Source organism: Trypanosoma rangeli (genome assembly GCF_003719475.1).
Source record: "Trypanosoma rangeli strain AM80 chromosome Unknown Tra_15.4_contig_00211, whole genome shotgun sequence".
Taxonomy (NCBI): domain Eukaryota; phylum Euglenozoa; class Kinetoplastea; order Trypanosomatida; family Trypanosomatidae; genus Trypanosoma; species Trypanosoma rangeli.
This window is the reverse complement of record NW_021705953.1, coordinates 5,221-32,418: the sequence shown is the minus strand read 5'-3', so window position 1 is coordinate 32,418 and position 27,198 is coordinate 5,221. Positions and strand designations below refer to the sequence as shown.

Here is a 27,198-nt window from a genome sequence, read left to right as displayed (position 1 = left end):
AATATGAGTCGTTTAAGTTGCTCAAGTATGGGACGTATCCTGCCTCATGTGGCATGAGAAACAGTAGAGAGTTTACAGCGCTGCCGCAGAAAGATCGGTTGTAACCTCATTGGGTGATGACTGTACGTGCGTGTGTGTGGGAGGGGGATGGGGAGAGAGACACGACTTCCCCATTGTATGTGCATACATGCGTTCAATGCAGCCGCGTGGGAACAGCTCCTGAGTAAACCAGGTAACTTCACTTCATCCGTTGCTCAAGCAAATAAACAAACTCACGTTAGGGCGGCAGTGCGCTGGGGGTAGGGGGGAATTGCCTCACGAGGTGGCGAGAACACGCCATCGGGCCAAAGCAAAAACAAGAATGGAGGACAACCGACGGGTACGCTGATAGCCATGCATTAGCGATTAGGCACATAAACGTCCTCGTAGTTGTTGCAGTCAAAATAGGCTGTGGAACCCACGCACATTCCCTCCGACATTCGGTGCCCCCGCATCATCGCCTGTGCCTCTGTAAAAAAAAGGAATTGCTTTCGTCGTTCCTCGTCTTCATTCCGCTGGTTTTCCTCCCGCTTTGCCTTTTCTAGCTCCACTCCGCCAATGGCATACGCCTCGGCACAGCTTCGCTCTTCGTAAAATATGGGGTATTGGTCCAAGAACCTCAGTGAAGGTATTTGGGCGATTAAGAATTTTCTGTACGACGGCGTTGTTCTTACGAATGAGTTGCCTTGCAGCATGCAGGTGCGAAGTTCTTTCTTCCGAAGTAGCAGTGGAAGTGCGTGATCTGCCTGGGAGATCCAATTGTGTGAAACATCAATGTTGATAAGGTGGTCCAGTGGCTCTAGGCCTTGGAGGTTCGCGACACGGTTGCGGGCGGCAAGAAGCGTCTCCAACCCCAGGGCGCTAGCAAGTCCCTCAAGGGACGTAATGCTGTTGTTAGAAACATCTAACAGACGCAGTGCGGGCAATGCCGGGAGACTACGACAATCCCGAAGGGTGTTGTTGCTGAGATACAGGGAATGAAGCTTCTGCAGTGGATAAAGCCCCTCCAGGCTGTCAATCGCATTGTTGTTGAGATACAAGACGGTGCAGTTGTGAAAGGGTTCTAGCGAGGCAATCTTTCTAAATCCGACGTAGTGAAGATATAACTTCTCGTTCAATTCTGGCGTGGCGTACCCCTGATGCATTTTGCATCGCCGTATGATGGCCTCCTCGGTCATGGGGGTGTTGTCTGTGGAATCGGCGTCCATACCCTTCCTCTGCGTTGGGGCAGCTGTTTCAGCAACGAGAGAAAAAAAGAAAAATGAAAACGAGACACACACACGCATGCGTGCATGCACAGAAAGAAAGAGAGACATACAGACAGTAGGAAAGAAGAACACGCTTTCCCAGTCTTCCAAGCACTGCAGTTTTTATTGGCAATACTCTTTCTTCCTCTTGCATTAATCTGCATTTGTTTTTCCCCCTCTTCTTTCCTTCTCGCTCTCTCGCTGCGTTGGTGCGTCTCCCTCGTTTGTGTTACGCACACACACACACAACTTCCCTCAGCTCCTCACAAAATTGACTGATCGTTTAATTGCGCTGCGATGACGGATTTACGGGCGAGGCAGCCCTTCATTGCGGACGTGGTGAGTTCCAGGACTGTCCCGGGCTCGCACGACCCGAGGTGCTTGGCGTAGCAGATGTCTCCCGAGTTGAGCATCATGCAGACAAGAACAGATGCCTGGGCACTCGACTCCTCGGCGGCGTCAGGGTCCATCACCACCGCACCATCACGGAGTAGGGCAGAACTACAGGCAGAAAACACGTCGTACATGTCAAAACCCCCGCTCACCAAGGCCGCGCTCATGCATGTCGCCACGGCATCCCACACACCGCCGTCTTCCGCGAGGATTTCCACCACCACCTCCACCAACAATTGCGGGATTTTTTCCAACAACACCACCTGCTCCGCGACTCCCTCCAACGCGAGGGACATGTCCTTCTCTGGCGTCACAACGCACCGGGGAGCAGAACCCGCGATATGAGAGCCTGCAGAAGCCGACCTTCGCACGGTGCATGCGACACGTCCACGGTTGCCACGGTACTCATCAACAAGCTGCTGCGGGTGGTGGACAGCGCAAATAACACGCGTGTTTCCAAGCTCCACACACGCACTGCTGTGACACTGCCCGAGTACGTCAAGGGCTATGTGAGGGTAACGCACCTCGTCCGGCGCCTCTCTCCCGCAGCTCCGCTCCATCGCTGACTGTGTATTCCACCCCGCCTTCTCAACTCATTCCCCCCCCCCCATTGAACAATTGTTTGCAGAGAGCAGCAGAAAGGCAAAAACAAAGAGTGAAACGAGAGAGAAACAAAAGTGTAGGCGCATTGACACCAGCGAGGACAGAGGATTTAATGGTATCAACGCACGGCTTGTTTGATTTTCACCTCTGCGACACCTCATTGACTTGAAACTTCAGCAGAGAGCCATGGGACCACGTGTGTGCGTGCGTGCGTGCAAGAGAGAGAGAGAGAGAGAGAGAGCAGCGGAGACACCAGACAAAAACAAAAAAAATATAAATGAATAAAAAAAGGGACAATGATTTTCACCATGTCAATGCATCTCGCCCCCTTTTTTTTCCGTGCAGCAGCACTCAGTGCGAGACGTCAAAGTGAAAATCCACCTCGTCCCCAAGCGATATCACGCCCTCTTCTTCCTCCTCCTCGCCCTCTCCTTGTGCTCCAAATATCTCGAGCAGCTCATCGTCCGTCAGGCCGGCCGTTAAGGTGGTGCCGAAGTCCAGCACCTCTGCAGAAAATTCCCCGAGACTAATGGGAAACGACGGCGCAGGTGCAAGCAATTTCTTCTCTGCGGACCCCTTCAACAACTCTCGCGGCGGCGCAGCGAGGCCGCTCGGGCAAAGAAAACTGCAAAGGAGGTCGGAGTAGCCACGTGACCCTTCCAGCTTCGCCCGCGTGTGTCGCAACCTCCGCAGGACCCGTGCAACTTCCTCCTCCTTCCGTTTGTCCTCCGCCTCCCTGTTCCCCCCACCTCCGCCCACGTCGTCCTGACTCCCCTTCGCCGTCTTCTTGCGTTTCCACGTCCGCTCACTTACGCCGTCACGTGGGACTATTACGGCGACGCGCTGACTCTCCCCGCCTCGTTCCCGGCAGCACTGCGCACACTTCGCTCCGCTGTCAAAGTTCATGGCGCACGTTTCGTGGTAGCCGTGACCACAAGTAAATAGTCGCACCGATGCTTCCCCCTCATCACCACTTGTCTCCGCAAGACCACCTTCGCAGATGTAGCATGTGTCGGAGAGAGATACTACCCCTCGATTAAGGCTTCGGTGAAGCTCCGTTCCAAGTGCCATGATGTCACTGTCGATAGAAGTCTTGCACAGACGATTGACCTCCAACTCAAAGCTCAATGAGGATATGATATCCACAATGACAGGCTTAAACGGCCCAAACCGCTCTCGTTCGTGGTCCTCAACGATGCGGCAGAGGACAGAGGAAAGGTCCATCACCTTAATCATGTGAGTAAGTAGAAAAGAAACATACTTTGTGTAAATGGCAATCATTTGCTCCAGAAACATCACACCCGAGGCCGAAAGGGGGCCGGATAGAAGAGGGAAAAGGCCGCTTCCAGGTGTAAGTGCCACACCGAGTTCATCGTCTTCAAATCCATCCACCGTGCCCGAGGTCAACCGCAACGCGGCGTTGTGCTGGTTCTGTCGATCACACAAAAGACGACGCGGACGCGTAAAGAGATCCAAAAGACGAAACCAGTTCTTCTTCAACTGCGAGTCACGGTCCTCATTGTACTTGCTACACAATTCCACACCCACTCTCAGCACCTGCTGCAGTGGCTCCTCACCCGCCCAACCATGGACGTACTGCTGCTCGCCTTCATCATCTTCCCCTCCTCGTATTCTCTCCACCACTGCCGCTCTTCCCGTCCTCCACACATCGTGTTTCTGAGAAGATGGCAACGGCAAGGACGCGGAATAGGCACCCCTCCCACAGACGGAAACAACATGGGTTAAGACCTCCTGTCGCAGCGCATGCAGTTTTTCGGCGACGGCGCCTAGAAGAATTTCCATCGCCTCGTCAATCATGAGCGTCTTTTCAAGCAGAAACACAGCAGCGTCCGCGATCTTGTGCCGCTTCACCGATTCCAGCACAAGATGCAAATCGTATGTGATAAGCGAGTCGTGTGAATGCAGGTACGGGTAGACGCGCGCCGGGTCGTGGGCGCAGAGCAACTCAATGTAAGTGTTTTGCAGATTTACATCATTCGATACCATCGGATCTCCCTTCGCGACCAACTCGTCAAGGTAGCGGAGGAAGGTCCCACTGGAGCGGCGGAGGATGTTCATCACATCCTCGTGCTCTCCCTGAAGGTGCTCCAGGACAAACTGCGCCAGCGATGTCGCATCCACGTTTACCAAACGCGAGATTCGATGCATCACCGCATCTCGTAAGCGCTGCGCCATCGCGCCATCGCTGCAGCGAAGGCCCCGAACTAACTCCTCTCGAAGCATACAAAAGATGCCCTTCGACAATCCCGGATCTGCCAAATTATTCTCCTTGTTCAAGTAGCAGTCAATTGCCTCGCCGTACTCCCACCGGGAGCAGTGTAAAGCCGCCAAGGCACGCGCCATGCGTTGTTGACGCAATTCCTCTTCGAGAAACGAAAAATCCACACCAGTGGTGATGGAATTTGTCATAAGCGCCACAACATCACTTTGCACGCTGCGGCGTTCGACGTCATTATCAGCGATTTGAAATTCATAAATGAAATGCGAACACGCACGCTCGCAGAACTGTTGAAGATGGGGGAGCACCAAGGACTCGTTCAGCACAAGACGGATGATGCCAGTAAAGAGTTGATGTACCACAGAATACGGCGGCCACGCTCGTCGTGCCAGTTCCCATGGTCTGTGCAGCGTACCACAGGAGACTTCGGCCCCCATCAGCTGAAGAAACAACTGCTTGACACACTGCAGCTTTGACAATGTATCCCCCCCAAGGGGAATCGGGGCCACTTTCCTGCAGCGACAGCAGCATCGCAGAAAGGACCCGTTCAGGGTCCATACGAAGAAGCGCCACAAAGTCGTCCGTGAAGGTCAACAGGTGACTCCACAGCTGCCGCTTCGCCTCTTGGCGCTGCTCAACAGGAAGCTCCACGTCCTCCGAGATCGTGTACCCCTCCATGGTACACTCAAAAAAACATACAGCCACACCATTGTCATGATCCTTCTCAAGGGCAAAGCGAAGCGCATCCGCATACCGGTGCTGTCTGGACGACAATATAGAAACAGCCAGCCGCACCAAGTTATGTTGCTCCGCGATACGCATCAGAAGTTCCTCGTTGCTCTCAAGACACATCAAGACCCGCTCTGCCCTTAGTACTCCACCTGAGAACGTCGCATCATCACTTGTTTCACGCTCCGCCTCCCTCATCGTTGACGACGTTTCATTGGCGAAAAGGTCAAGAAAAGGTTGAATGTACACATCCGGAAGCACAGTCACGACACCGGAGAGGATGCATTTCTCAAGGCAATACAAGGCAAGAGAGTAATTCGCAGCGTCACGCCGAAGGAAATCCATGGCGGGGCCAAAAAACACATCCATGGCATCAATCTCCGAACAAAACTGAATGATAGATGTGATGCAATCCCTGATGGCTTCTTGCGAAGCATCCCTGCTTGTGATATCTATCAGGTAGGACGTAACAAGACGAAATATGTAAGAGTGAATACTTGCGCGGCGCGTGGCAGAGTCCCCATGAAGGCCTACAACGGCCAGTGCAACCTCAAGGGCAAATGCCTTTGCAAGCTCCAAAGCTTCAAGAAAGCACCGCTTCTCCACCAGCGCATCCAGACGGGCTTGCCACGATAGAAGAGTACATGTAAAGATACGACGTCGACCTAATAAAATGGCCTCATTACCCATGAACGTAAGAGCAGCATTGTGCCGCGTTCCACAACTTCGAGTAGAGAACACAACTGGTTCAACACCGTGCAGAACTCGAGTCTCCACAATGACGCCGACACCTGCATCCAGTAGGTGTAGTACATCCTTCTGATCAAGCAGAAGCAAGCAACCGTCCGCAATAGGGCTCATGGCATGTAACGGCTTCTCAAGGCGTACACCTGTTAGGCGATGTAGGTTTGTCAATTTACCTCCAACTGCGACGCTAAATATTTCAAAATCCACACCCCAGGCAACACACAGAAGAACCCCATTTTCCACTGAATTTGAAAGAAAATGCACTAATTGCAGCGACAAGGATGAGGTAGAGGGTTGCGACCGTCGGTTGAAGGGCGTTGCGACGCTCGTTAGACCGCATTCCAGCGCAGAAACGAGTAATGCATCGGCGGAAACAGCCGCCACCAAATACAGTCTCTCCTCTTTCATAAATGCAATATCCATATCGTTGAATGGTGCTTCATGGACGGAGGCAGCAATATGTGTCATGCGATACATAGTTTTGGATAGGATGCGAGTAAAGGATAGCAGTTTCACGCGTCCACAGCTGCTGAGTAAAATAACCTTAAAGGGGTCCATGTAACAGTGCCGCAGCTGAGTGATGGGTGTGGTAAACTCGTCTAAAATTTTACGGAGTGGGCTAAGGGTATCCGTGTCCCAGAGCACCAGCGCCCCGCGCTCATGTCCGGACAACACTGTGGATGCATCAAAGGACATAGAAAGTGAAACAACAGCACCCTGCATTTCCACTGAGGAATCTGCAACGGAGCCACACATGCCGCAGAGTTTCTTCTTTGCGTCAAAAAGTAGCAGAATACCAAGGGTTGTACCAATGCATAGAATGGGGCGCTTTACTGCGGATGAGGGCAGCGCCGGTACAGAACCGTTTGAGGGATCCACTCCAATCATCACGGGGGTGGTTGGTGCAGAGAGGCAGGAAGGCCACCCCACGGATCCTCGAGCTTTTCGTAATTCCTCACGCATTTCAATGTGCTCATGCAAGTGCAAAATACGGTTCACACGACCTTGCTCCTCACGAAGTGACGACACCGCAATCTGCTCAGCCTGCTGCAACACGGCATCCACATTGTGGTCATCATCTCCGTACACTAATTCTCCACTCACACTTGACTGACGATCTTGAACCGCATTTAATATGGCAGTAAGAATTTGCTTCTCGTCTTCCATGTCTGGTGCCTCGAGGGAAGGCTTACTGGGGACAGGACCTTCTCCAATTCTTTGAGAGGCAGGAGAACACAGAAGAAATTGGGTACGGTTTTCATTTTCAGACGCGGCTTGGGGGGTTCTACCATCTCCATTGGCCACAGCCAATGCTGTCGTGGTGCCACTCCTAGTGTCGCTATTGTCATAAATGACAGAGTTTGATGCGGGCAACACTGTTGTTGTTGTTGTTTGTGCTGCTGACATTTTGCTTGGCGTATCCTGCGGCTCGGCCTCATCGCCTTGACGCTGAATCTCGGAGACCAATTCTGACGGAGGGCAGGCGAGATGCAAGAGAGTCCCCATCAAAATAGTTTCGTCCTCATCTTCTGCTTCTTCCTTGGCCGGAATCTGGCTCTCCAGGGCAGCTGTTGCTTGGTGCCGCTGTGGCAGTGGCATCGTAAGGCTATTTGGAGCTGGTAACCCACAGCCTTCCAAAACAGCTTGCAACATGGCCTCACTGTCAGCGTTGCTGCTGTCCGATGACGACGCAGGCTCGGTCCTCACTATGGGACGATGCGGTGCTGACTTTCCCACCGTTTTTCTCACTCCCACCCCTGGCGATACCGTGGCGGACAAAACTTGATTCTGTGGGACACGCTGTTGCTGCTGGGGTGAAGTTGTGGCACTGGCGGCCCTCATCTCCCCATTTCCCGGGGCTATCGTCACTCCTGTGAGTGCCTCGTGAATTAATGCGTCGAGCTCCTCGTCGCTGCTGGGTGCGGGCATTGCCGTCACCCGTGCAGTCATCATCCCCACTTGTGCAAAGACCAGTGAGTCGAGGTCCTCATTCTCCGATTCCATTCACACTCCACACGAGCGGCGTTCCCTTATCTTCCCTTCTCCCGTTGCCTGTCCGTGTACGTCCCCACCTTTGCCAGGCCCACAAAAACAAGAAAAAAAAAGAAAAGATCAACCCTCGAAGAGTGTAAGTGACTAGGATAAAGAGAGACGTAGGAACTATGCAGAGGAGGGGGAGAGGGGGTGCGATGTATGCTACCCGTATACACCTGAGTTGTCTACAGACCGTAGCTGACGTAAACGATCCCAAGCCAAAAAATACATCAATAACACACACACACATGCACTATATATATATATATATATACCGCAAGGGGAGATGAAGGCGGTCTTGTGGCACCCGTTTATCTACCCACCTTTCTGCTTGCGTGTTCTCACGGCCCTCACACATTTCCAACTTGTCAGCCCATGACTGGGGCAGGAAATAAGCAAGCAAACAGAAAAAGCGAAGAAGGTAGTATGTGTATGATAGATCCACATAGCGAAATGAAAAAAATAACAGTAGCGTTTTTTTACTTCTTTTCGCTGTATCACCCAATACTGTCTCGTACAGAAATTACACACGTGGTACCACAGCTCGTCTACAATCCGCTTCCTTCCCCACCACTGCCCCGGTTTCACACGACAAACACCCGCAGTAGCACGCAACGAGCAAATAGCATAATAACAACAATCATTAAAGGAGAAAGTGTGTGTGCACGTGTGGGGTTAGGGGCTGGGGTCGCACAGATCTACCGCAGCTATCTCTCCCATGCTGACCCCTAGCAGTAAATGTGTAAAAGAAGAGAAACGTGTGGGAGAAGTGAAAGTGGCACGGGGACGTATAGTATACAAATAGGAGTGGATGAAGTGAAACACAAAAATGGGGGGAAAATCGAAAAAACAAGGGCCGTTGTGTGGACACCAAAAATAAAGGTGATGCACACACCCTTCTCTCACAGTCAATGAAACATAATTGGAAGACGGCAAGAATGGGGTGTGCTGTGAGGCTATATACATTGTCAACGAGCAAAAGAGAGAGAGAGAGAGAGTACAGGAAGGAGAAACAGAGAGTGCAAAACATTTTTTTCTTCTTGTTTGCTTCTCGTCTCCCTTCTACTATTTCGTTCTCTTCACTAGCTGTTGTTTTACATCATATTCCGTCGATGTGTGACAGCTGCCACTCCTGCTTCTCACGAATTTGCTGCATCAATGCGTTGCGATACTCCCGACGGCGGTCCACCAGGCGAAGCCGCTCCTCTTGCTTGATAAGCAGCAAAGACGCAGCAGCCTTCTCATTCCGCTCGCGGATCGCCTCCAGGGGTTCGTCATAGTTGTGGGTTTGATGAAACTCCTTCTGCTTTTTAATGGTTTCTTCAAATTCTGTCCTGTAGCGGTCCCGTTCACGCACCTGCTTCTGACGCTCGCGCTCCGCAAGGGTGGCATTGAATTCCAGTATGGCCTTCAGTTCTGCCTCCTCGCGCGCTTTGTTTTCCTCCTGCTTCTTCATCATGCTACGATTATATTCCTCATTTTCCTTCTGCATCATGAGCTTCATATCCTTTGCGCGGCGCTCCTCCGTTGCGGCCTTCTCCTTATCACGCTCCTGCAGGTTTCGCAGAACAGAAAGTTCATACTCTTCACGCTCCTTCTCCTTGAGGCGTCTCTGCTCCAACTCCCGCAGGTTACTTTCTCGCATGCGGTCCATGTATGCCTTTTGGGCCTTTGCGTCTTCGCGCTCGCGTTCCTCCATCTGACGCGCCATTTCCTTGTGACTTTCCACAAGCGCTGTGACGTACGCCTTCTCAGCTGAGCGCGACTTACTGAGGTACTCCTTCCGATCCTTAAGCTGCTGCTGCATGTCAGCTTTGTACATAGCGGTCCGCTCCGCCTTTAGCTCCGCCTCCTCCTCCTTGATAATTTGATAGTAATTGGGGTTCTTGAGCGCGGATGCCTTCTTCATGCGCTTCAAATGTGGCCCTCCACCAGGGAGGGGCCTCGAGGCATCTGGGTTGTAGTTGGACTGGGTCTTCCAGCTGTCGAGCATCTTCTTGTGCTGCTCCTGACGCGCCCGCGCCACACGGATGTCTTCCTCCTCCAGCTCCTTGCGGATTGGCGCATACGCGTTGACGCGCAGGCGATTGCGCTCCACAAGGTAGTTGCGGCGCGTCATGGAGCGTGGGGCTTCCTCAATGGGTGGAAAAGACATCGCTCACGTTCACTGTTCACCGAGGGGTATGGGCTCTATCACGACTCTGCCCACTGGGTAATCCGCTGGGTCACTCTTGCTCGCTCTCTATTCGCTTGCTTTGGCTGTTCGTCACAATGACAGTGACGTTCACCGGTAAAAAATAACAACCACGGCAATCACCAAAAAAAAACAAACAAATAAAAAAGAGAAAACAATATGCATGAAAGACGTGAGCAACACGCCATTCGCCACATAGGTTGTGTCAGAGAGAGAGAGAGAGAAACAAATAAAAGCGGAGTTCACCTGCATTGTGTCACATACACACACACACACACAGGCACGCAAACAACAAAAAAAGATCCACGCCATAACAGCAGCAAAAACAGTGCTAATATTAAAATTCCTTTTCGTAGCGTGTCAACCAGGACCGAAGCTCTTCCCAGGCGGGCGCACCACTCGTGATGGAGCCAGACTGTCGGATCATCAACCGCCCTTGCAGGATGCGAGCTAACACTAATCGTTTATGCCCAGTAATGCGATGATACACTACGTACTCCCCTGAATTCGCCGACAGCCGACGGAACCGAATCGGCGAATGCGGGCAATGCACAAAATGGGTGTTGAGAATGACACTGAGACGCATATCAATTTCGTCTCCCCGTCGTGGGTAGTACTTTGGGACCACCGATAAGTTCACCTTCCGCGCGTTGGATTCCGGCTTGCCTGGCTTCGGTTGCCCCTCCAGCTTTGCCGACACCGTTGGTGTCTTTTTGCTCGTTGACACAGGCACAGGCGCAGTACGCAGCTCACGCAGATTCTTTCCGATGGCACCACCGCGTAGGTAAAAGACCGTGCCACCCTTTTTCTCACGAGTCTTCGCCAGCAGCGCCGCATTCACAACCCCAATCGTTTTCCCTTCCACGTCCACTGATGGCTCGCCAGTTGTTACCATCGTTGCCATTGTCGTTGTTGCCATGGTCTCCTCTGGAACAGATGGAGCTGTGGCGCCCTCGCCTAGGTCTATTGGCACCTCTTCGCATGTTCCTCCTTCCTCTCCTCCTTTGGCATTCACAGCACTGAGCATCCCTGTTGGAGCCTCATACACAATTGATGTGAGCTGCAGCCGACCTGTAGATGTTTCCACCGCGCAGTTGCCGACATACTGCCCCTCGTCTGCTGCGGGCGGTTCCTCGGACTCCACTTCGGAAGCCTCTGCCTCTCGGATTAACTCATCGATTTGCTGTTGTGAGACATTCTTCCACTTGGCGTCAATTTCTTGCTCGTAGACGATCATCGCCGGGGCAAGTTTCGTGCTTCCACGCGCGTAGGCTATGCGAGCAATTGCAAGGAGGCAAGTCACGACGGCTCGATCATTCTTCCCATCGCAAAGGTCCGAATCTGTAAACAGCTGCGCCTCCACAAGGTGGTAGGCAGCCGCCGCCTTTTCTAGGAATGTGACGACGTTATCGCGAGCGTAGAAGCCTGTGGTCCGCTTTGGCACCTGCAGGCTCTCGTCGGGCACAGGGGGGTCACGTAGTTTCTGAAGCAGCACGAGCAGCACCACACCACTGCGTAACGCATCTACAAAATTCGCTTCGCGCAGCACCTCGGTGTTGTATGCTGCGCCAACGACTTTTGCAACCCACTCACGGCACTCTTCTGCCATAATTGCGTCCACTGCCGCCCGTGTGGGACCAGCGCAGAGCCGCTTCGGAGGCCCCAAACTGGCATTGAGAGAAACAGAGGGTGACGTGTTCTCTGACGATCCATCTGGCGCACGGCTCTCCCCCATGCATTGCGGCAAGACATGGCGCGGCGCATCCGACCCTGAGCACTGCCTCACTTCACTCGATTGCGACTGACGCCCGACGTCCGTCTCCAACACGGTGGCACCCATTTGATGCGACGGTGCTTCGTCAGGGAGATGGGCAACGCTGCAATAAGAAGAGCCGTCATTGGGCCCCCCTTGCGGAGTTGCAACTCGTGCTGCGCACGTCATAGTCGTACCGTCAAAATGATCACCCACCGAGGTGTTGCAGATGCGATGGAGCCCCTGCGATTCACCTCCGTCGAATTCCGTGTGCGTAGTTGTCATTGGAAGTTTTTCCCACAACAGTAGCCGGGCGCAGCGGGTTCACCCTTTCGGTTTACACCCAGGGGGGAGACAAAGGGCAAAAAGTTTTTTTAAAAACCAAAAAAAGGCATCGCTCCGTAGATGTTGTACACACGCGCATACGTATTGAGGTGCGCCCCGTGCATGGAATCCAAACTTGATTAAAAATTGTTACCAAAACCGCACAGACACACGAGGAAATAATCAAACAAGAGAAAACAATCAACATAAATAACATTAACACTGTCTGCCACAGTCCCTGAATGGCCGACTCAGCAGCAAGAAGCGACCCATATTGAAGCCCCCCCCCCAATGCATACAGAAAGGAAATGGAAGGCTGGAATTTGGCTCAGTTTTTTGTCAGAGCCCCCTTTTCGTTTCAGAATGCATCAACGATGCGGCTAATATCAAAAAAAGGGGCAGTTGCGGAAGGCGGCACAACCCCGAGCTCTGTGATGATACCACCTGTGATGAGCTCGGCAGGGGTGACATCGAACACGGGGTTCCAAATATGCAACGACGGTCCCTCCGCCACTACACGCTGCCGCGTTGACATGTTATGGGTTATCTCCATCGTCTCACGTTCCTCAATCACAACACCGTCACCGTCTGCCGTCAGTGGATCGAGCGTTGTGGTGGGGGCGGCAACAAAGAAGGGAATACCGTGGTGTGCCGCAGCCACCGCGAGGCTGTAGGTTCCAATCTTATTGACCGTGTCACCATTCTTGCAGATACGGTCAGCACCGACAATGACGGCGTCAATGGTGCGGGATCGCATGAGAGCAGGGGCAGCGCTGTCGCAGATGAGGGTGCACGGAATATTCTCTTGAACACACTCGTACACAGTGAGCCGTGCACCCTGATTCCACGGCCGTGTCTCACATGCATACAGCTGTTCAAGGTTTCCCCCGTAGAACAATTGGCGCACAACCCCAAGGGCCGTGCCATAGCGCGAGGTAGCAAGAGCCCCTGTGTTGCATATCGTCAGCACGCTCACCTTTGCCTTTTTAACGCGCCGCACAATGTGCGGTGCCCCATGACGCATGATGCCCTCATTGTAGGCAACATCCTCGGCGTAAATTTTTTCTGCCAAACTGACACATACCTCCACCGTTGCCGTTGCTGTACTCACAGTAGCCGCTTCAATATCACGTTTCAGCTGCGTGAGTGTCTTGGATAGATTCACAGCTGTGGGACGGGCCGTCATGACGGTATCGCAGCTCTCTAACACAAAACGTCGTGCATCCTCGGCCGAGTTCCAGGCGTTTCCTTCCTTTTTTGCCTCTCTCTCGGCGGCAACGGCAATAGCAAGGGCGGCACTGACCGCAATGGCGGGTGCCCCACGCACGCGCATCTCCTTGATGGCCGCGCATATGTCCTCCACGGTGAGGATCTCATCAAACACCGTCTCAAAGGGGACTTTCCGCTGGTCTAGGAGGCGCAGCGTCCCTCTAGTGTACTGGATAGACTCCAACGTCTTATTGTGGGCCCGAGTCATTGAAAGCTGAGTGTTGGTGATGAAACAACTAGGCGAATACTGCGGTGCTGCCAACACAGACATTGAGAGAGAGAGAGAGAGAGCAAAAAAGAGGGAGAGGCGCGAGTGATGCACGCAGGAGGCAAACAGAATGTCACGTACACCGCAAGGTCCGCGCCAACAAGAATAAAATAAAACAACAGCATCATCGTCCTCATGCAGAATAAAGTAGGGGGGGGGGGGGAAACTGTGGTAAACTACAGCGTGACAGAGGGTAGAAGGGGGCCACACGCTCATTCGAGTCCCACCAGCCTTAAAACGGCTGTGCGTGCAAAGGGGATGTAGCTGAGACAGTACCACAGCATTGCCACATACTGCACCAGCACAGTGATGATCGTCAGCCACGGAATGCGAAGCACAAGCGCCACAACAAACGTTAACACCATCGATAAAAGGTATACAACAGTGGCGACCAAACGCGTGGAATCAAACATTCGCTTGAGCTGCGTCAGGGGCCCGCAAAGAAACATGGTACTTCCAATGGAAGCGATGTTTGCTGCAGTGTTAATAACCGCAAATGTATTGAAGTCGAGCGAGAAGATGGATATCCACGCAAATATAGAAAATAAGAATCCAAGGCCAAGACAGGTGCCAAAGCCTATGAGCCGCTGTTCAAAGGTGAGGGATGGGCATAGGTTCTCGTTTTCCTCTTCCTCGCCCCATAACACTTGGGCGGCACTTTGGTCACCCATGAGAGGCACAGAACGCGCTGCGTCCAAAAAGGAATCAACGTTGACACGCGAAGTCATGACAAATTCTTCTTATTCCTGCACACCCTCCCAGGTGTTTTTTTTTTGCTCGCTAGTGGCCCAAAGACCACGGAAACGATTGTCCTTCTTTCTATATCGCAGCACGACTGTGAATTGGCCTGCCTGCATTGCAAAGGAAGAGTAAGCGAGTGTGTGTACAGGGTTTACCGGTGGTGTACACGTGAGAGAGATGCGTGTGGACGGGAGCGGGGGCAGAGGCCATCCCCAGCGGCTTCTCCCGCCACCGTTAGCCGCAGTCGCAACGATACACGCATGTAACCTGCAGTTACCTCCATCCCTTCTGTATATTTGTCGTTTACTTTGTTTATCTCGTTCTTCTTCTTTGCTTCTGCCTCATAAGTTGCCTTCCCGCCTCACCAACCACAACGGCAAAAACAAAAAAAACCACTTTGGGATCCGTCAACCTCCCGTTTCAAGAATTCATCGCCTGCGTTTACCGCCGAGGCTGCTCGCCTCCTGCTCCCGCCGCGGGATCGTCAATATAACACTCCGTGCCACCTCCATGACATGCTTAAACCGATCCGGGCCAAGAAGAATGCCGCCAAACCAACGCGTCACGACCACCACGTAGCCGTCCACCTTTAACTGCTCCAAAAGAAACAAAATACGTGCCGCCGCCCCCGTCTCGCCATCGTCGTCGCTACCCTGATGTAACATACCGGCACTGTCGGTGAAGCGGTAGGCGTATATGGTGGGATGCGTCGCCTCCGCAATGTGCTTCTGGAAGCGAAGATGCATCACCACCGCTCGCACAGCCTCCTCGGAGTCGACGCGCGCCATGTGCGCCACAAACTTCGACTTGCGATCGGTAATAGCATGGCTGGTCCATACCTCCACCGACGAGGCCTCTCGCACAGCAAGGGCTAACTGTGCGTCCGACTCCATCGCATCCCGTCGCGCCTCGGCATCACGTGATGCCGCTTCACCTGCTTGCTGCAGTTCGCTTGCCATTTCCTGTGCAAGCGTAAAAATGTGCAGCAGCATCGGTCCACCAAGCGACACTTCCTCACGGAGGGCCTTTGTTAGTTGTGACAAGAAATGCGTAATGAGCGGTGCGTTTGGTCCCGCCGCAACAAAGAGCGATGGGTACGAGGTCTCCGGGTACCCGCGGGGCGGCAGGGTGACGTGGAGGACAAAGCGGAAGGGCAACATGAGAACGAGAGTCAACGGGTGCGTGGGGTCCCGACAGACCTCGTCAGGGAACATGGAGAGCAACATGTCCATCTCCTCCGCACCGTCGTCCGGCGCCACCATGACGGTAGCACCCCCCTCACCAGGGAGTTCACTCCCCGTGTCTCTTCTCCACCGACACCCACACACGCAAAGAGAAAGTGACTTGCTGCACCTTCACCGCGTGTGTGAAGGGTGATTGAGAAGAAATCAGAACTAGAGAGAATACGAAAAGGAAAACAGCGGCGGTAAAATAAGTAAAGGGAGAAACAAATCACAAGAGAAAGGAAGAATGCATTCCGCCACAGATAATGCACCCATGCGTTCACTCTCTCCTTTTATTTTTAAATATATATATATATATATATATAATTCCTTCTTTGGCCTCTCTTCTCTTTCCTGTTAGACTCAATTTTCTTTTGATTGGCAAGCAGTGGCACCCCTTTCTCTTCCTCCTCCTTCCGTCACCACTACTCCGCTTCCCCTCAAACTCCTGTCCTGCCCCACGTGAATTTACTCCACTTCTGATTCAGGCAGTGAAATGACGCCCATACCAACACACATGCTAAGGAAAATGAAAAAGAAACGGGAGCTCAATTGGTGGATCACTCCTTCATTAATCTAAGCAAGATGAACAAACAGAGTACATTCATTTTGCGTGTACGGGGTGGGGTGGGGGTGGGGGCATCATCTTCTCTGTGCGTGCCGCACGGACTTTTACGCCACCACTTTGCCGCCCAATTGCCATTATTTCATTTTATCTATATTTTGTTTTAATGTGCTGTATGTATCAGTCCATACCCAACCTGAGTTATTTCCTACCAACCCATGCTTTCTGGTGTCCCTTTGCTTCTCTCTCTGTTCTCCTCCCCTTTACCTCCCACTATGTGTGTGTGTGTGTATGTGTATGCTTGTCAGAAGTACCCCTCCTGCGGTGCCATGATGCACTGAACTACTTGCTGCTCGCCCCCTGCTCCTCCCTCTTATCCAGCTTGCCATCGATATCCAGCACCGTGGATGAAAGGTGGTTCAGCACTGTGGACACTTCATTACGGAACGTTGCCTCGTTTGCCATCATCTGACGGATCTCGCCCACCTGCTGCACAAGAGCACTTTGTTGAGCGAGTACGGCATCCAGCTTTTTTTCAAGCTCCGAAAAATTTCCACCTGAGTTCTCATTGGTCAATGCGGCCACTGAGTTACCTTTATCCTCCTGCATTCTCCCAGTTATTGTTGTTGTTCTGGTAGTGGTTGGCGTTGACGCTGCGGTTGGTCCCGCAGAAAATGGTAACGGCGGCAGCATTGGAGCGGGGGTCACCAGTGGCTCCGGTACAGGTAGATGATTGTACACATACCACGACCGTTTCATAGCGTATTCGGCCCGCGTGGGTTGATGGTTGCAGCGCGGCAACAGATTTCTCGTTGTGATGCTCACACGATACGACTTCCTTACTTCTGTGATGTTGGGGTCCTTCAGTAGGTGGCGGTTGACAACTTTCCCTGCGACCTCGGGCGATAAATCGTCCACCTCATGATCCGAAGTGCCGTGTGGATGATAGTAGTACGCATCACCACGGAACAGCATAAGCGAGCGGGGCTCCATTACAACACACTGCACAGGCTTCTCCACAGCTATGCCAGTGTCAAAGCGGAAGGTATCATTATAGTGCTCCATAGGCTGCATATAGGGCTCCCGTCGGGCGTAAAAAAACATGACGCATGGGGAGTTAAGCGACAAGACAGAGACAAGTGGAAAGTAAATAGGCCCATCACAGTGTGCCCCGATACCCTCACCAACCTGATACTCGTGTACGCGAACGCTGTTGGGAAACGTGCTCGGGGTAAATATACCATCGTGTAGCAGCATGTCGTTACAGGCAGCCACCCACGGTGGCATGTTCCAGTCAGAAACAAAGCTCTTGTTGCACTCTTCACACATGACGCATCCCCATTCTTGCACCTTGCGTTTGTGCAGTTGCGTCTTCAGTTCCTTTGGTGTATCTCGCACAGTTTGCAGTATTTGCTGCTCCTCCTCCTCCGAAATGTAGTCGGGGATGTAGTAAAGACCAGGAATATCACCCACGTGATAGGGCTCCAGTGACATGTGATGAAGATCCGCACCGCTCGCCTCACGCGCCGCCTGCGACCTCCGTAAATGTGATGTGAGTACGAGTGGCTTGGGAAAGACCTCCTGAAATATGCGCTGCAGCTCCGCCTTGGGTTCCCACGGCTTTGCACTTGTGGCAGGATCCCACGGGGATAGTTTTGCGGCGTTAAACTTGCCGCTTGTCCCGTCCTTCTTACGCCACGTCGCGACCAGTGAGAAGGTCGCGTATTCACCGGAGCTGGACTCCACACGCTTCAACTGGCCGGTCACATCCAGCGCAAGGGGGGTGTAGGGCGCCAGGACGCTCGTCACCGGGTACGTGTAGGACTCCAATTGGAGTGAAAAGGCTGTGCCGGAAGGGCCAGAGTCCGCCACCTCCATGCGACCAACGCCAAATCCGAGTCCGTTCGCCGGCCGCAGGTACACCATGCGGTCATGGTCAATGAACAACTCCTCTTGCAGGTCCTCCGTCAGCACCAGCCACGGGCCGTACACGTCACGCAGGAAATCAAGGCTTGTCACGGGGCTTGTGACCAAATCCTTCACGACGTCGTCCGCACCCACGTCTACTCCACCGTCAAGGGAAAAGTTCGGAGTGGAAAACTCAAACCCAGCCAACTTCGTGGTATCCTTTGCGGTGTCGGGGGCGGTGGAGAGACCTCGCACGGCCCATCGACCCGCAAGCCATCGAATTCGACGAGACGCACCCGTCACCGTTGGGAGAAGAACGCGTCGCATTCGCTCTTGCCGCCGCCTCTACTCCTCCCTCACACCTGTTCGTGTTGTGTTTCGCTTCCCACTTAAAAATATATCCCTCTCCCTCTTAGGGGGTTTCTGTGTCGTCCAGTGATAGAAAAAAAAGAGGCTCCTGAGGGAAGTGAGGCACAACGTCCTCCAAAAAAAATAATAAACACCGCCACATTGCCTCAAGAAATTCAAACTCACAGACACACACGCACGCAGACGGATATGCAGACATACAGGCGTGCAAACAGAGGGAGGAAGTAAGGCCCGTCACACAGAAAGACAACGAACAAACAGCTTCTTCCTGGGCACTGTACTGCAACAGGCTCCGCAGGTTCGGAGAAAAAGAAATGCGAAGAAAGTTACACAAATACGTACAAAATACGCAAAACAAAAGATGGAGGGACGTCATCCCCGTGATGATGCGAGGACTCCAATGTGGCTTACATTTTCTCACCATCATGCTTCTATAAAGGGGTGGACTCATCGCTGTCCATAAAAAGTGTACGATGCACGCGCGAGGGGTGCCGAAGTTTCTCCATCGTTTCGTAAAGTTTCACGTCACCATTGCGTCTCTTGGAATGTCGCTTCGCTTTCACTGCTTCCTGATCACTGACGTCATCCTTGCAATTCTTTACACAGAGTGGGGACGAGAATACATCTGGTGTGTCTTCAACAACCCCAATACGCCGAAGTAGCACACGCTTCCATTCGCGCAGTGAAAGACTCCACTGCCCATGCGCCACATCACGTTCATACAGCGTATAATGCAGGTCGAGCAACGTCTGGGGTTCATGCTTCGCCAATATTTCACGAATTTGTCCCTCATAGTGCCGAATACATCCACGGTTGATCGCTGAATGCTTCTCCATATCAGAATCATTTCAACTGCAGCCACGATGGAACCTGCTCAAACGCAGGGAGGCGGACACTAAAACTAACGGTGCCAACTACAGTACACAAAGGCAACACCGCCGCCGAGGATCGCGATGGTTGTTGTTGTTGTTGTTGCTGCTGCTGTAATGCTCTCATATCAGCGGGGTTCTGAGTAAAAGATACCAAAGGAAGTGTGACCCGCTCCGCCGCATCATACAGGCTTCGGGTGAGCAGTGCCCTAAGCGAGACCACCACGCGACCAAGCTCAATCGGCGGTAGAAGCTGCTGAGAATGTGTCGCTTGTTGAGGGGAGTTGGTGCGGCTACCACGCGAACTCGAACGCAGTTTCTTCCCGGTACGAGACAGGGATCGTGCACCCCGAGCCTGCCTTACGGTGATGGTAAGACGGTGGTCCCCACATTTGCCAAATTCCGGAATATCCAGCCGAATATCCGCACCGGATCCTTGCAATTGCTCAGACCAACTCACACTAGCCTCCTCGTGGTCACAGTTGGCCGTCACCGTGTATTCGCTCCTTTCATTTTCCTGCTGTAGCGGTGTCATTGATGTATGCCACTGATCATAAAAGACACCGGACTCGGTGAAGGAGAGGGACTCAACACACACGTACACGGTGACAGCCACGGGCCTGGTGGCGACACGGCGGCGTATCTCCGCATGCACCGCTGCTGCACTACCGGCCTCTGTCATCAGCGGCTGAAGAAACGGCAGGGCCTCGCGTTTGTACTTGCGGAGCAGGGAAACAGCATCCTTCTCAGCCGCCTCCAATTTCACTGGCGCCACATCAAGACCAATAAAACCATTGCATTTCAATGCTATACCAAGACGTCCAATTTCCTCACCATCACTACCGAACAGTGGAAGCCAGTGCTCGTTAAGGCACCTCGCAACCATGTTCCTCAGACGCATCTCAGCAAAGGAGATAGTGACAGATTGAAGATATCGGTACTGCGCCACCTTAACTCGCAGCCGCGCATGCTGAGGATCGTCGAGCGTCACCACTGTGGCGTTCTTGGCGTCAGATGGGGAAAATGTAATGTTTGCCGCGCCAGACTGCTGCGAGGAGCGCAACACAGACTCCCCATTCATGTACACCTTCACGTAGCAGGCGCAAGCCGGTGTAAAGTTACGAAGCCCAATAAGACGCAGCTCCATAAGTGACGGGTATGAATCCGGTCCATACTTTTCCAGCAACGTATGCACAAACTCCTCTTCACGTCCTACGTGATCTAGGAGGAGACATTCCACGCGATGCAGCTTATGGGGGTCATACCGGTAGAGTAGCCGTTGAAGTTGCGATCGAGCAGAGGCGGAGCCCTTGCCTGCTATGGATGTTCCACTAAAATTCACCGCAAAAAGTTCCACCTGCACAGATCCCCTAAAATACGCATCCGCCGTACCAGCATGACGCACAAGCGGAACCGTAAGCAGGAGTGCCTGTTGGCGCACCAACGTGCGGAGCGGGAAGACGGCCACACCCAAATCGGTTTCACATGTTCCAGAAATCCCCTTGCCAACGATGGACACAATCACCTCATCTCGTTCCGGGAGAACATCGTGGAAAGTGACAGAGTCATCAAACTGGGCTGTGCCATTATCACTGACGCGCACGGGACTGCTTTTGTAATAATGCAACCCCGCATGAATCACAGCGTAGACTACAGTGCGTTTGGAAATACTGCGATGATATGCCACTTGGGTCCATTCCCTCTCCCCTTCTTCTTCGGCCACAGCTACGGCCGTAGAGGCGGCAGTCGCGGGACTGTCCCACGCGGGGGCGGATGATTCCCAACACCTCACGGAGACGCGAACGTCACACCGTGGAGGACACGGGCCAATAGTCTTCGTGCAATGCTCCACGTCATACAACGAGGAGCCAATCACATCCAGCTTGTGCAGAGTGTCGCGGGCGTACTTCCAAAGCACCAAACGGAGGCGAGAGGTGCGAGCTGCTTCTTCTACGAGGTCACAAGAGGTGCGATGACGTCCACAGTGAGTGACATCGCCGTGAAGCGTGACGGTGACGACGCCGCTCGGCACCGCCTGCATCGTCCCAGCTGCAGCAAAAAGCGTGTGCACGCGCAAGGCACCAACTTTTTGTGCGTTGGAAGAAATAAGCACACTCCCCAGGATGGCTCCCCCAACTGCCACCGTTACACAAATAGCTTCCCCAGTGCCGACCATGAGTTGAAAGGATTCCTTGAAAACAGCCACTTGTTGTAACGGCACAGTCCGCGAACAATGGTGCACACTGCTAGTCTCCACCCAACCTGACACGCTGGGCTATTGAGTAGAGGCACCCCCTGCTCTGTCATCAGTCCTTGCACATCAAATACGGTGAGAACGACCTTGCTGTGGCGTTTGCCCGTTTGGTACCTTGCTAGTAAGGCGTCCACTTCATGAGGGGGTTTTCCCCAGCAGCGACCGACAAGCCACTCAAGACGATGCAGATGCTGTTGTCCAGATGTCATCAAGGTGTGGCGAATGCGTTTCCGCAATGATTTCTCCTCTTCCGCCGATAATGGCGTTACTGAGGCTCGCGCGTTAGATCCACCGCCGCGCAGCGTAATACACACCTCCCCACGCACGCAGGCGTGACTTGTGCCAGAATTTCTCACTAACGCCACCCACCGTGTGTGCGGTTCTGACTCCCGTATGTTCCGCAGCGAAAGGATAGCTTTCCCAAGGCGTTTCATGCGGCCGGAGGCCGTTCGCACCACGGCTATCACCGTCAACGAGTCCCCTTGCGGTCCTTCGAAGAGAAGACGTTCCTGATGAAAAACTGGGCTGCCATTAAACGCCACCCGTGTCGTCTGCACCGACGCGACTGACGTGCGCAGAATAAAAAAAAACACGCACTGCTTTGGTTTGCCACATTTCAGTAGATTGCGACACGACCGTATTTCCACCTGAAGAAAGTCGCGTGGTAAGTCTGGTGGGTGTGGAGTATCTTGTAACACGGTGGAGTCCTTGGTGGTTGATACTTCCGTCTGTGCAGGAGGCGCCTTCAGCGTCTTTGCTTCTGGATTCCTCTTTGCAGCTGTTGGCGTTGGCCAAAAGGTCCAATCCGTCGTCGCCGTCGGGTGGGGCTTGTGTGCTGTCGCGTCAGATACCTGGCGATGCTGTAGAGGAGATGCAGGTCGGTAGGGAGTCCTCACTCCACTGGAGTGTGCCTCAAATATTCCCTCAAGCTCCTCAAATGATCCGTTCAAAGGAGCCTGCTGAGAGACACAGGTTTCACTGTCGTGGGTATAAACAATGGAAGTGACATCTTCGAGGGTTTCCACCTCAATAAATGAGGCTGCTTCTGCGTCCACTTCCTCCTTTGCCGCTGTATCAACCGTATTTTTCTCTTCCTCTGCAGGCGCGAGTGAGACTAGAGAAGGGGAAATGGTGACTGCTTTGTTCTTGGTGTCTTGACAGACCTGACGCGCCCACGCCATTCGGGTAATGTGCTCCTGAATCATCGCCAGCTCTAGTCGGTGATCCGAGTTATCTACGGTGTCAATGCACACTATATGGTGTGCCTGCACGCAGTTGTCCTCAGCGTTGGTTGTGGCAATGTACCCAAAGGCGTACACCACCTGCCGCTCATAGCCCGCACAGCGGGGTCGGTAATTACACTGAATGGCATTTTGGACATATACCATTATTGCGGAGCTGTCTACAGACAACAGCTGTTCAGCTTCATGCAGCTGGTCAGGTTGGAGGAGAGCCGTGGTAACAAGAACACAGTAATCACGCAGGGAGGCGTGCGTGGCTAGCCGCTTGCACTGTCCATACACTACTTCCCCTTCCTTCTGCGTACCAATGACCGTGGAACGTTCCAAAAAGGCATCGTAGCGATGTGCCTGCAACGGATCTCCAACAAGAGAAAAAAAAGTCGCCAACGAGCACGCAATATACGTCGAAATACGGTAGGCCTTCAAGAAGGGGGGTGCAGCAATACACTGACGTGCCTCACACTCTTCAACGTCGCAGCCTTCGTGTTGCACACGGTGCTGCCACACATTCGCATTGTGTAGCTTAAGAAGGGGGCGCAGCACACAAAGTTGCGCCTCTGTGGGAGGACCTGTCACACATGGTTCATGTCGTCTTTGCAAGGCCGGTTCGCGGGGTTCCGGGGAGCCAACGCTGCTGGAAAACCCATTATCTTTCTGCTGCTGCTGCTGCTGATGCAAAAGAGCTAGTGTTCCTCCTGACATCATCTGCTGCAGCATTTCACACAGGTTGCGTATCCGTGAGATCCTCTTCTCACATCTTCCTGTGACGGCTGCGACGTGTTCGTCCGGGGCACTTACAAAAGTGAGGTGCACACATGGACCAGGCAGCTCGTAGGCAATAAAGGCAGAGAGGTACATCCATCCCCGCATGGTCGTAGAGAATGCGGGCACGGTTCTCTCGTCCGGGACGCTGTGAATGACATCCACATACACTTTGGAGGGAAATGCGGGAGGCACACCGCCTTTTGGTCTCTCACTTTTAGGTATACTAGTGTCGTGAGAAACGTTTCCAACAGTCTTTAAAAAACGTTGCAGGGGCTCATTGGTGTCAGCCGCCCCAGGGGTGTGATACATCTTGGACTCACGCAGAGTAACGACCTCCACAGGAGGATGGTGCCGGTACACGGTGCGCATCAGCAGTGCATCTCCCCTTTTGTCAATCACGTCATTACACAGCACACCGTCCTCCTGGTACTGCAGATTTTGTGGTGTGCTGATGAAGGCTATGAATGCCTCCAGGGTGCAACGCACCGTCGTTTTCACCTTCTTCACGGCAGAACTCACGGTTCGGCGAGTGTCAGCTCCATAGTAAGGTGCAGGGAAGCTGTGCACCGTCGTTTGAACCTCACAACGGGAGGTCGCCAACGCACAAGGCGTGGAGGAACACGGCTGCGTCTCTGTGACACACAGCAGCAGCGCTTCTCGCAGAGCCCAATCACTTTCTGTGTTACTCATCGCCTCTAGTTATTATATTTATATACAGATACATGTGTATATGTAGATATATATGTAGATATATCTAGTGATCGAGCGAGTAAAACACAAGTGTTCCTCGTAACTCCAACCTCCCGCTCTCAATCGTGCTTTGGCAACAAGGAGTATGCCAAAGTAAGAGAAAAGAAGAAAGGGAGATAGAAAGCCACGGCATGTACACAGACACAGATGAAAAAAAAAAACAGATGACCGTAAACTGCAACTCAGCCGCAGCAACCCAAGGCGCGGCAGAAGAAATGGCGAAGAAAGAACGACACGCCTTCAGCAACGTACCAAACCGCGAATAAACACTGCTGCATGATCCGATACTACGACTTCTTCGCCGTTTTACCTGCAAATCGTGCATAGTTCGCGTAGGACCGTCCCACTTTCGAGGCGGCTCGTGTCCACGAGAGTGGAACCTGCTGTTGCCGCTGTTCTTCCCGCAACAATCCAGCATGTATCCCTTTTTCCTCCAGGCTCATCTCAGCAAAAAAGGTGGGGGATTCTAAATTTGGGATGGTTGGTTCCCACTCCTTTTTCCGTCGACTCTCTTCACCAGAAGACTGTTGTTCGTGTCGTGGTTTGTGCTGCTGCTCCCGCATTGCCGTATGGAAGGCATCCGATACACCAAAGACACGCTCCGTCGCATTGACGCCACCCGAGTTTGATGCTTGCTTTCCACTGTGAGATCCACCCTGCTGCTGCCGCTGCTTTCGTTGCTCCTGATGACGTCGTTTTTCGTGACGCAGCACGTACTGAATTCGCTGCTTAAACTGCGCATTATGCAGCCGCCTTTCCACAAACGTGGGTGACTTCCCAAGTGTGCGAGCCACCTGCCTGACTGTCGCCCCACCACGGATCATGCGATAGATGGTGGTGTCATCTTCAAAGGTGAAAAACTTGCTGTGGCTAAAGGGGTGGTTTACGGGATTCTTCAACTCCTCTTCGCTCAGACCGTTCAGGCCAAAGGTGGAGTTCATCAGTGTTTCCCACTCCAGTGTGGACTTCATGCTCCATGTGTCGCCATCCGCAAAGTCATCCGGCACCCGACGCCGTCGCAGCTTTGCTTTGGGTGTAAACCGTGTCTCACTTGCGCCCCCGCCCTCCTGCTTCGCCTGCGCACTCTGCCAGCCCTTTTCGTTCATGGAAAGTGTGTTCAGCGCACCACTAGTCTGCAGCATCTCGTACGCCGTATTGATAACCTTCATTTTTTTGTCGTCGCCGCTGCTCAAGTCGGGATGGTGTAGCCTGGCAAGGTGTAGGTACTGCGCCCGCACCCGCTCGCTGGTGGCGTGCTGCGGGTTGCTGGCGTCAAGCCCCAACACACGGAGGGCTGCGGCAACGTCAGCGGAGGTGGGGGTCACCGCCGCCCACAAACAGCAAGAGGAGCGTAGCATGATGTGATCACGCCTCCCTCCCCCCTTTTTTTACGGCTACCTCACTCGCCCCGCGTGTAGTTAGTAAAAAAAGGAAGAGGAGGAAGAGAGCGTGAGTGATGGATTCCCACCAACAGACCTGCCACGGGTGAGCGAGACAGAGACAGAAAGGGAGGTTGAGATAGATAAAACGACAATGTGGTTTACAATGCAGGGTAATGACCAGCCCACAAAAATGCGAACGTAAAGCCCTAAAGCTTCCGCCTCACACCTACCAAAAACAAACACAAGAACCCCAATCACAAACAAACTCAAATAATAACACACAAACACATGCAAGTAAATAAAGCTGCACCACTACAATCAAAGCTGCAAATATGGAAAGAGTCAGACTCGCACACGCGCACATCCAGTTAGCGTCCGTGCTCCGCCCTTACCCTCCCTCTGCCTATGTCCTTTAATGTATTTAATTGACCGAGGGGAGGGGGGCACATTCACCCCGTTCTATTGATCCCTGCTCCTCAACTGCAACCTGCACTCAGGCTCCACCCCCAGCCGAGATGCTTGGCGCAGCATTCCCACCACCACATCTCTCTTACTCCACCTACCGCACGGGAAACCAAACCAAGTGGTAGCAATAGAAAGCAAAAATCAGGAAAAAAAAGCAAAAAAACAATACAGCAAAAAAAAAATAGTAATAAACAGACAAAAACAAAAGACGACTCAATTCCTTGCATGTATCCCTGCCTACTCAAAAGAAAAAAAAACATCTTCAGAGCACTGAGACCAAAAAGAAAACTCATCTCTCTGCCGATGATTCCCGCATCCAACATACGTGAAATAACACACATCAACCGCTTACAGCAATACCAATTATAAATGCAGCAAACGAGAGGCACCCGCACCCGCACATCCCCCCGCCTCATCTCTCTCTCTCTCTCATTCACGTAAAGTACAGTTATACACTCGATCGCAGCAAAAAAAAAACTATATAAAAAAAGCGCCCAGCAAACTAAAATCATTCGCTAATATCCAAACATATACTCGTTAAAATCAAAGGGTGCTACCAATACCCGCAGAAGGTGTAGATTACATCCTATATATTACACAGCAGTTTAACATCAATGAACAGACATATACATATCCGCAAAAAATGGTAAGCCTATAGTATTATTGCAGCTCTTCGGGGGCTCGTCTTACACTTCTTTCCAGTTCTTCCGCGCTCACTGCTCGCCGTTCGCGCTCCCCGGCTGGCGGGGAGTTTCTGTTGTATCAAGCGTATTTTATTCGCGACGCAACTGTGCGACGCAGACTCCATGGTGCATGCGTGCTGGAGT

The 27,198-nt window shown here is 52.7% G+C and overlaps 15 protein-coding genes across 15 annotated transcripts in view, besides 16 other annotated features; all 15 read right to left on the bottom strand.

Moving 5' to 3' along the window:
• Nucleotides 1-398: 398 nt before the first annotated feature.
• Nucleotides 399-1,247, bottom strand: TraAM80_06069 (putative dynein assembly factor 1, axonemal-like; the record flags this gene model as incomplete). The annotated part of the gene is made up of 1 exon (XM_029382926.1): nucleotides 399-1,247. The coding sequence occupies one exon, from the start codon at nucleotides 1,245-1,247 to the stop codon at nucleotides 399-401; it is 849 nt and encodes a 282-aa protein (XP_029237285.1).
• Nucleotides 1,248-1,335: 88 nt separating this feature from the next.
• Nucleotides 1,336-1,363: a microsatellite.
• A 186-nt stretch (nucleotides 1,364-1,549) lies between these two features.
• On the bottom strand, nucleotides 1,550-2,239 carry TraAM80_06068 (exosome-associated protein 4; the record flags this gene model as incomplete). The annotated part of the gene is made up of 1 exon (XM_029382925.1): nucleotides 1,550-2,239. The coding sequence occupies one exon, from the start codon at nucleotides 2,237-2,239 to the stop codon at nucleotides 1,550-1,552; it is 690 nt and encodes a 229-aa protein (XP_029237284.1).
• Nucleotides 2,240-2,477: 238 nt separating this feature from the next.
• Nucleotides 2,478-2,498: a microsatellite.
• A 1-nt stretch (nucleotide 2,499) lies between these two features.
• Nucleotides 2,500-2,532: a microsatellite.
• Nucleotides 2,533-2,540: 8 nt separating this feature from the next.
• Nucleotides 2,541-2,572: a microsatellite.
• A 61-nt stretch (nucleotides 2,573-2,633) lies between these two features.
• On the bottom strand, nucleotides 2,634-4,712 carry TraAM80_06067 (uncharacterized protein; the record flags this gene model as incomplete). The annotated part of the gene is made up of 1 exon (XM_029382924.1): nucleotides 2,634-4,712. One exon carries the CDS (start codon nucleotides 4,710-4,712, stop codon nucleotides 2,634-2,636), a length of 2,079 nt encoding a protein of 692 aa, XP_029237283.1.
• A 61-nt stretch (nucleotides 4,713-4,773) lies between these two features.
• TraAM80_06066 (uncharacterized protein) lies at nucleotides 4,774-8,001 on the bottom strand (the record flags this gene model as incomplete). The annotated part of the gene is made up of 1 exon (XM_029382923.1): nucleotides 4,774-8,001. One exon carries the CDS (start codon nucleotides 7,999-8,001, stop codon nucleotides 4,774-4,776), a length of 3,228 nt encoding a protein of 1,075 aa, XP_029237282.1.
• A 284-nt stretch (nucleotides 8,002-8,285) lies between these two features.
• Nucleotides 8,286-8,305: a microsatellite.
• A 706-nt stretch (nucleotides 8,306-9,011) lies between these two features.
• Nucleotides 9,012-9,051: a microsatellite.
• A 79-nt stretch (nucleotides 9,052-9,130) lies between these two features.
• On the bottom strand, nucleotides 9,131-10,186 carry TraAM80_06065 (uncharacterized protein; the record flags this gene model as incomplete). Its single annotated transcript, XM_029382922.1, has 1 exon — nucleotides 9,131-10,186. The coding sequence occupies one exon, from the start codon at nucleotides 10,184-10,186 to the stop codon at nucleotides 9,131-9,133; it is 1,056 nt and encodes a 351-aa protein (XP_029237281.1).
• A 163-nt stretch (nucleotides 10,187-10,349) lies between these two features.
• Nucleotides 10,350-10,383: a microsatellite.
• A 49-nt stretch (nucleotides 10,384-10,432) lies between these two features.
• Nucleotides 10,433-10,449: a microsatellite.
• A 33-nt stretch (nucleotides 10,450-10,482) lies between these two features.
• Nucleotides 10,483-10,519: a microsatellite.
• A 43-nt stretch (nucleotides 10,520-10,562) lies between these two features.
• TraAM80_06064 (uncharacterized protein) lies at nucleotides 10,563-12,263 on the bottom strand (the record flags this gene model as incomplete). The annotated part of the gene is made up of 1 exon (XM_029382921.1): nucleotides 10,563-12,263. One exon carries the CDS (start codon nucleotides 12,261-12,263, stop codon nucleotides 10,563-10,565), a length of 1,701 nt encoding a protein of 566 aa, XP_029237280.1.
• Nucleotides 12,264-12,660: 397 nt separating this feature from the next.
• Nucleotides 12,661-13,842, bottom strand: TraAM80_06063 (translation initiation factor 2 subunit; the record flags this gene model as incomplete). The annotated part of the gene is made up of 1 exon (XM_029382920.1): nucleotides 12,661-13,842. The coding sequence occupies one exon, from the start codon at nucleotides 13,840-13,842 to the stop codon at nucleotides 12,661-12,663; it is 1,182 nt and encodes a 393-aa protein (XP_029237279.1).
• Nucleotide 13,843: 1 nt separating this feature from the next.
• Nucleotides 13,844-13,878: a microsatellite.
• Nucleotides 13,879-14,051: 173 nt separating this feature from the next.
• On the bottom strand, nucleotides 14,052-14,567 carry TraAM80_06062 (uncharacterized protein; the record flags this gene model as incomplete). Its single annotated transcript, XM_029382919.1, has 1 exon — nucleotides 14,052-14,567. The coding sequence occupies one exon, from the start codon at nucleotides 14,565-14,567 to the stop codon at nucleotides 14,052-14,054; it is 516 nt and encodes a 171-aa protein (XP_029237278.1).
• Nucleotides 14,568-15,008: 441 nt separating this feature from the next.
• On the bottom strand, nucleotides 15,009-15,842 carry TraAM80_06061 (uncharacterized protein; the record flags this gene model as incomplete). The annotated part of the gene is made up of 1 exon (XM_029382918.1): nucleotides 15,009-15,842. One exon carries the CDS (start codon nucleotides 15,840-15,842, stop codon nucleotides 15,009-15,011), a length of 834 nt encoding a protein of 277 aa, XP_029237277.1.
• Nucleotides 15,843-16,097: 255 nt separating this feature from the next.
• Nucleotides 16,098-16,129: a microsatellite.
• A 376-nt stretch (nucleotides 16,130-16,505) lies between these two features.
• Nucleotides 16,506-16,534: a sequence feature (A-rich).
• Nucleotides 16,535-16,644: 110 nt separating this feature from the next.
• Nucleotides 16,645-16,668: a microsatellite.
• A 42-nt stretch (nucleotides 16,669-16,710) lies between these two features.
• TraAM80_06060 (alkylated DNA repair protein alkB like protein 6) lies at nucleotides 16,711-18,603 on the bottom strand (the record flags this gene model as incomplete). The annotated part of the gene is made up of 1 exon (XM_029382917.1): nucleotides 16,711-18,603. One exon carries the CDS (start codon nucleotides 18,601-18,603, stop codon nucleotides 16,711-16,713), a length of 1,893 nt encoding a protein of 630 aa, XP_029237276.1.
• A 473-nt stretch (nucleotides 18,604-19,076) lies between these two features.
• Nucleotides 19,077-19,481, bottom strand: TraAM80_06059 (uncharacterized protein; the record flags this gene model as incomplete). Its single annotated transcript, XM_029382916.1, has 1 exon — nucleotides 19,077-19,481. One exon carries the CDS (start codon nucleotides 19,479-19,481, stop codon nucleotides 19,077-19,079), a length of 405 nt encoding a protein of 134 aa, XP_029237275.1.
• Nucleotides 19,482-19,488: 7 nt separating this feature from the next.
• TraAM80_06058 (uncharacterized protein) lies at nucleotides 19,489-21,555 on the bottom strand (the record flags this gene model as incomplete). Its single annotated transcript, XM_029382915.1, has 1 exon — nucleotides 19,489-21,555. One exon carries the CDS (start codon nucleotides 21,553-21,555, stop codon nucleotides 19,489-19,491), a length of 2,067 nt encoding a protein of 688 aa, XP_029237274.1.
• Nucleotides 21,556-21,659: 104 nt separating this feature from the next.
• On the bottom strand, nucleotides 21,660-24,464 carry TraAM80_06057 (uncharacterized protein; the record flags this gene model as incomplete). The annotated part of the gene is made up of 1 exon (XM_029382914.1): nucleotides 21,660-24,464. The coding sequence occupies one exon, from the start codon at nucleotides 24,462-24,464 to the stop codon at nucleotides 21,660-21,662; it is 2,805 nt and encodes a 934-aa protein (XP_029237273.1).
• Nucleotides 24,465-24,474: 10 nt separating this feature from the next.
• Nucleotides 24,475-24,531: a microsatellite.
• A 280-nt stretch (nucleotides 24,532-24,811) lies between these two features.
• Nucleotides 24,812-25,882, bottom strand: TraAM80_06056 (uncharacterized protein; the record flags this gene model as incomplete). Its single annotated transcript, XM_029382913.1, has 1 exon — nucleotides 24,812-25,882. The coding sequence occupies one exon, from the start codon at nucleotides 25,880-25,882 to the stop codon at nucleotides 24,812-24,814; it is 1,071 nt and encodes a 356-aa protein (XP_029237272.1).
• A 246-nt stretch (nucleotides 25,883-26,128) lies between these two features.
• Nucleotides 26,129-26,195: a microsatellite.
• Nucleotides 26,196-26,782: 587 nt separating this feature from the next.
• Nucleotides 26,783-26,802: a microsatellite.
• A 221-nt stretch (nucleotides 26,803-27,023) lies between these two features.
• TraAM80_06055 (delta tubulin) overlaps nucleotides 27,024-27,198 on the bottom strand; it is a gene marked incomplete at both ends in the record, with an annotated part of 396 nt that continues 221 nt past the window's right edge. Inside the window, one exon of the mRNA XM_029382912.1 lies at nucleotides 27,024-27,198. This exon is cut by the window's right edge and continues 221 nt beyond it. Within this exon, the coding sequence (XP_029237271.1) occupies nucleotides 27,024-27,198 (175 nt within the window).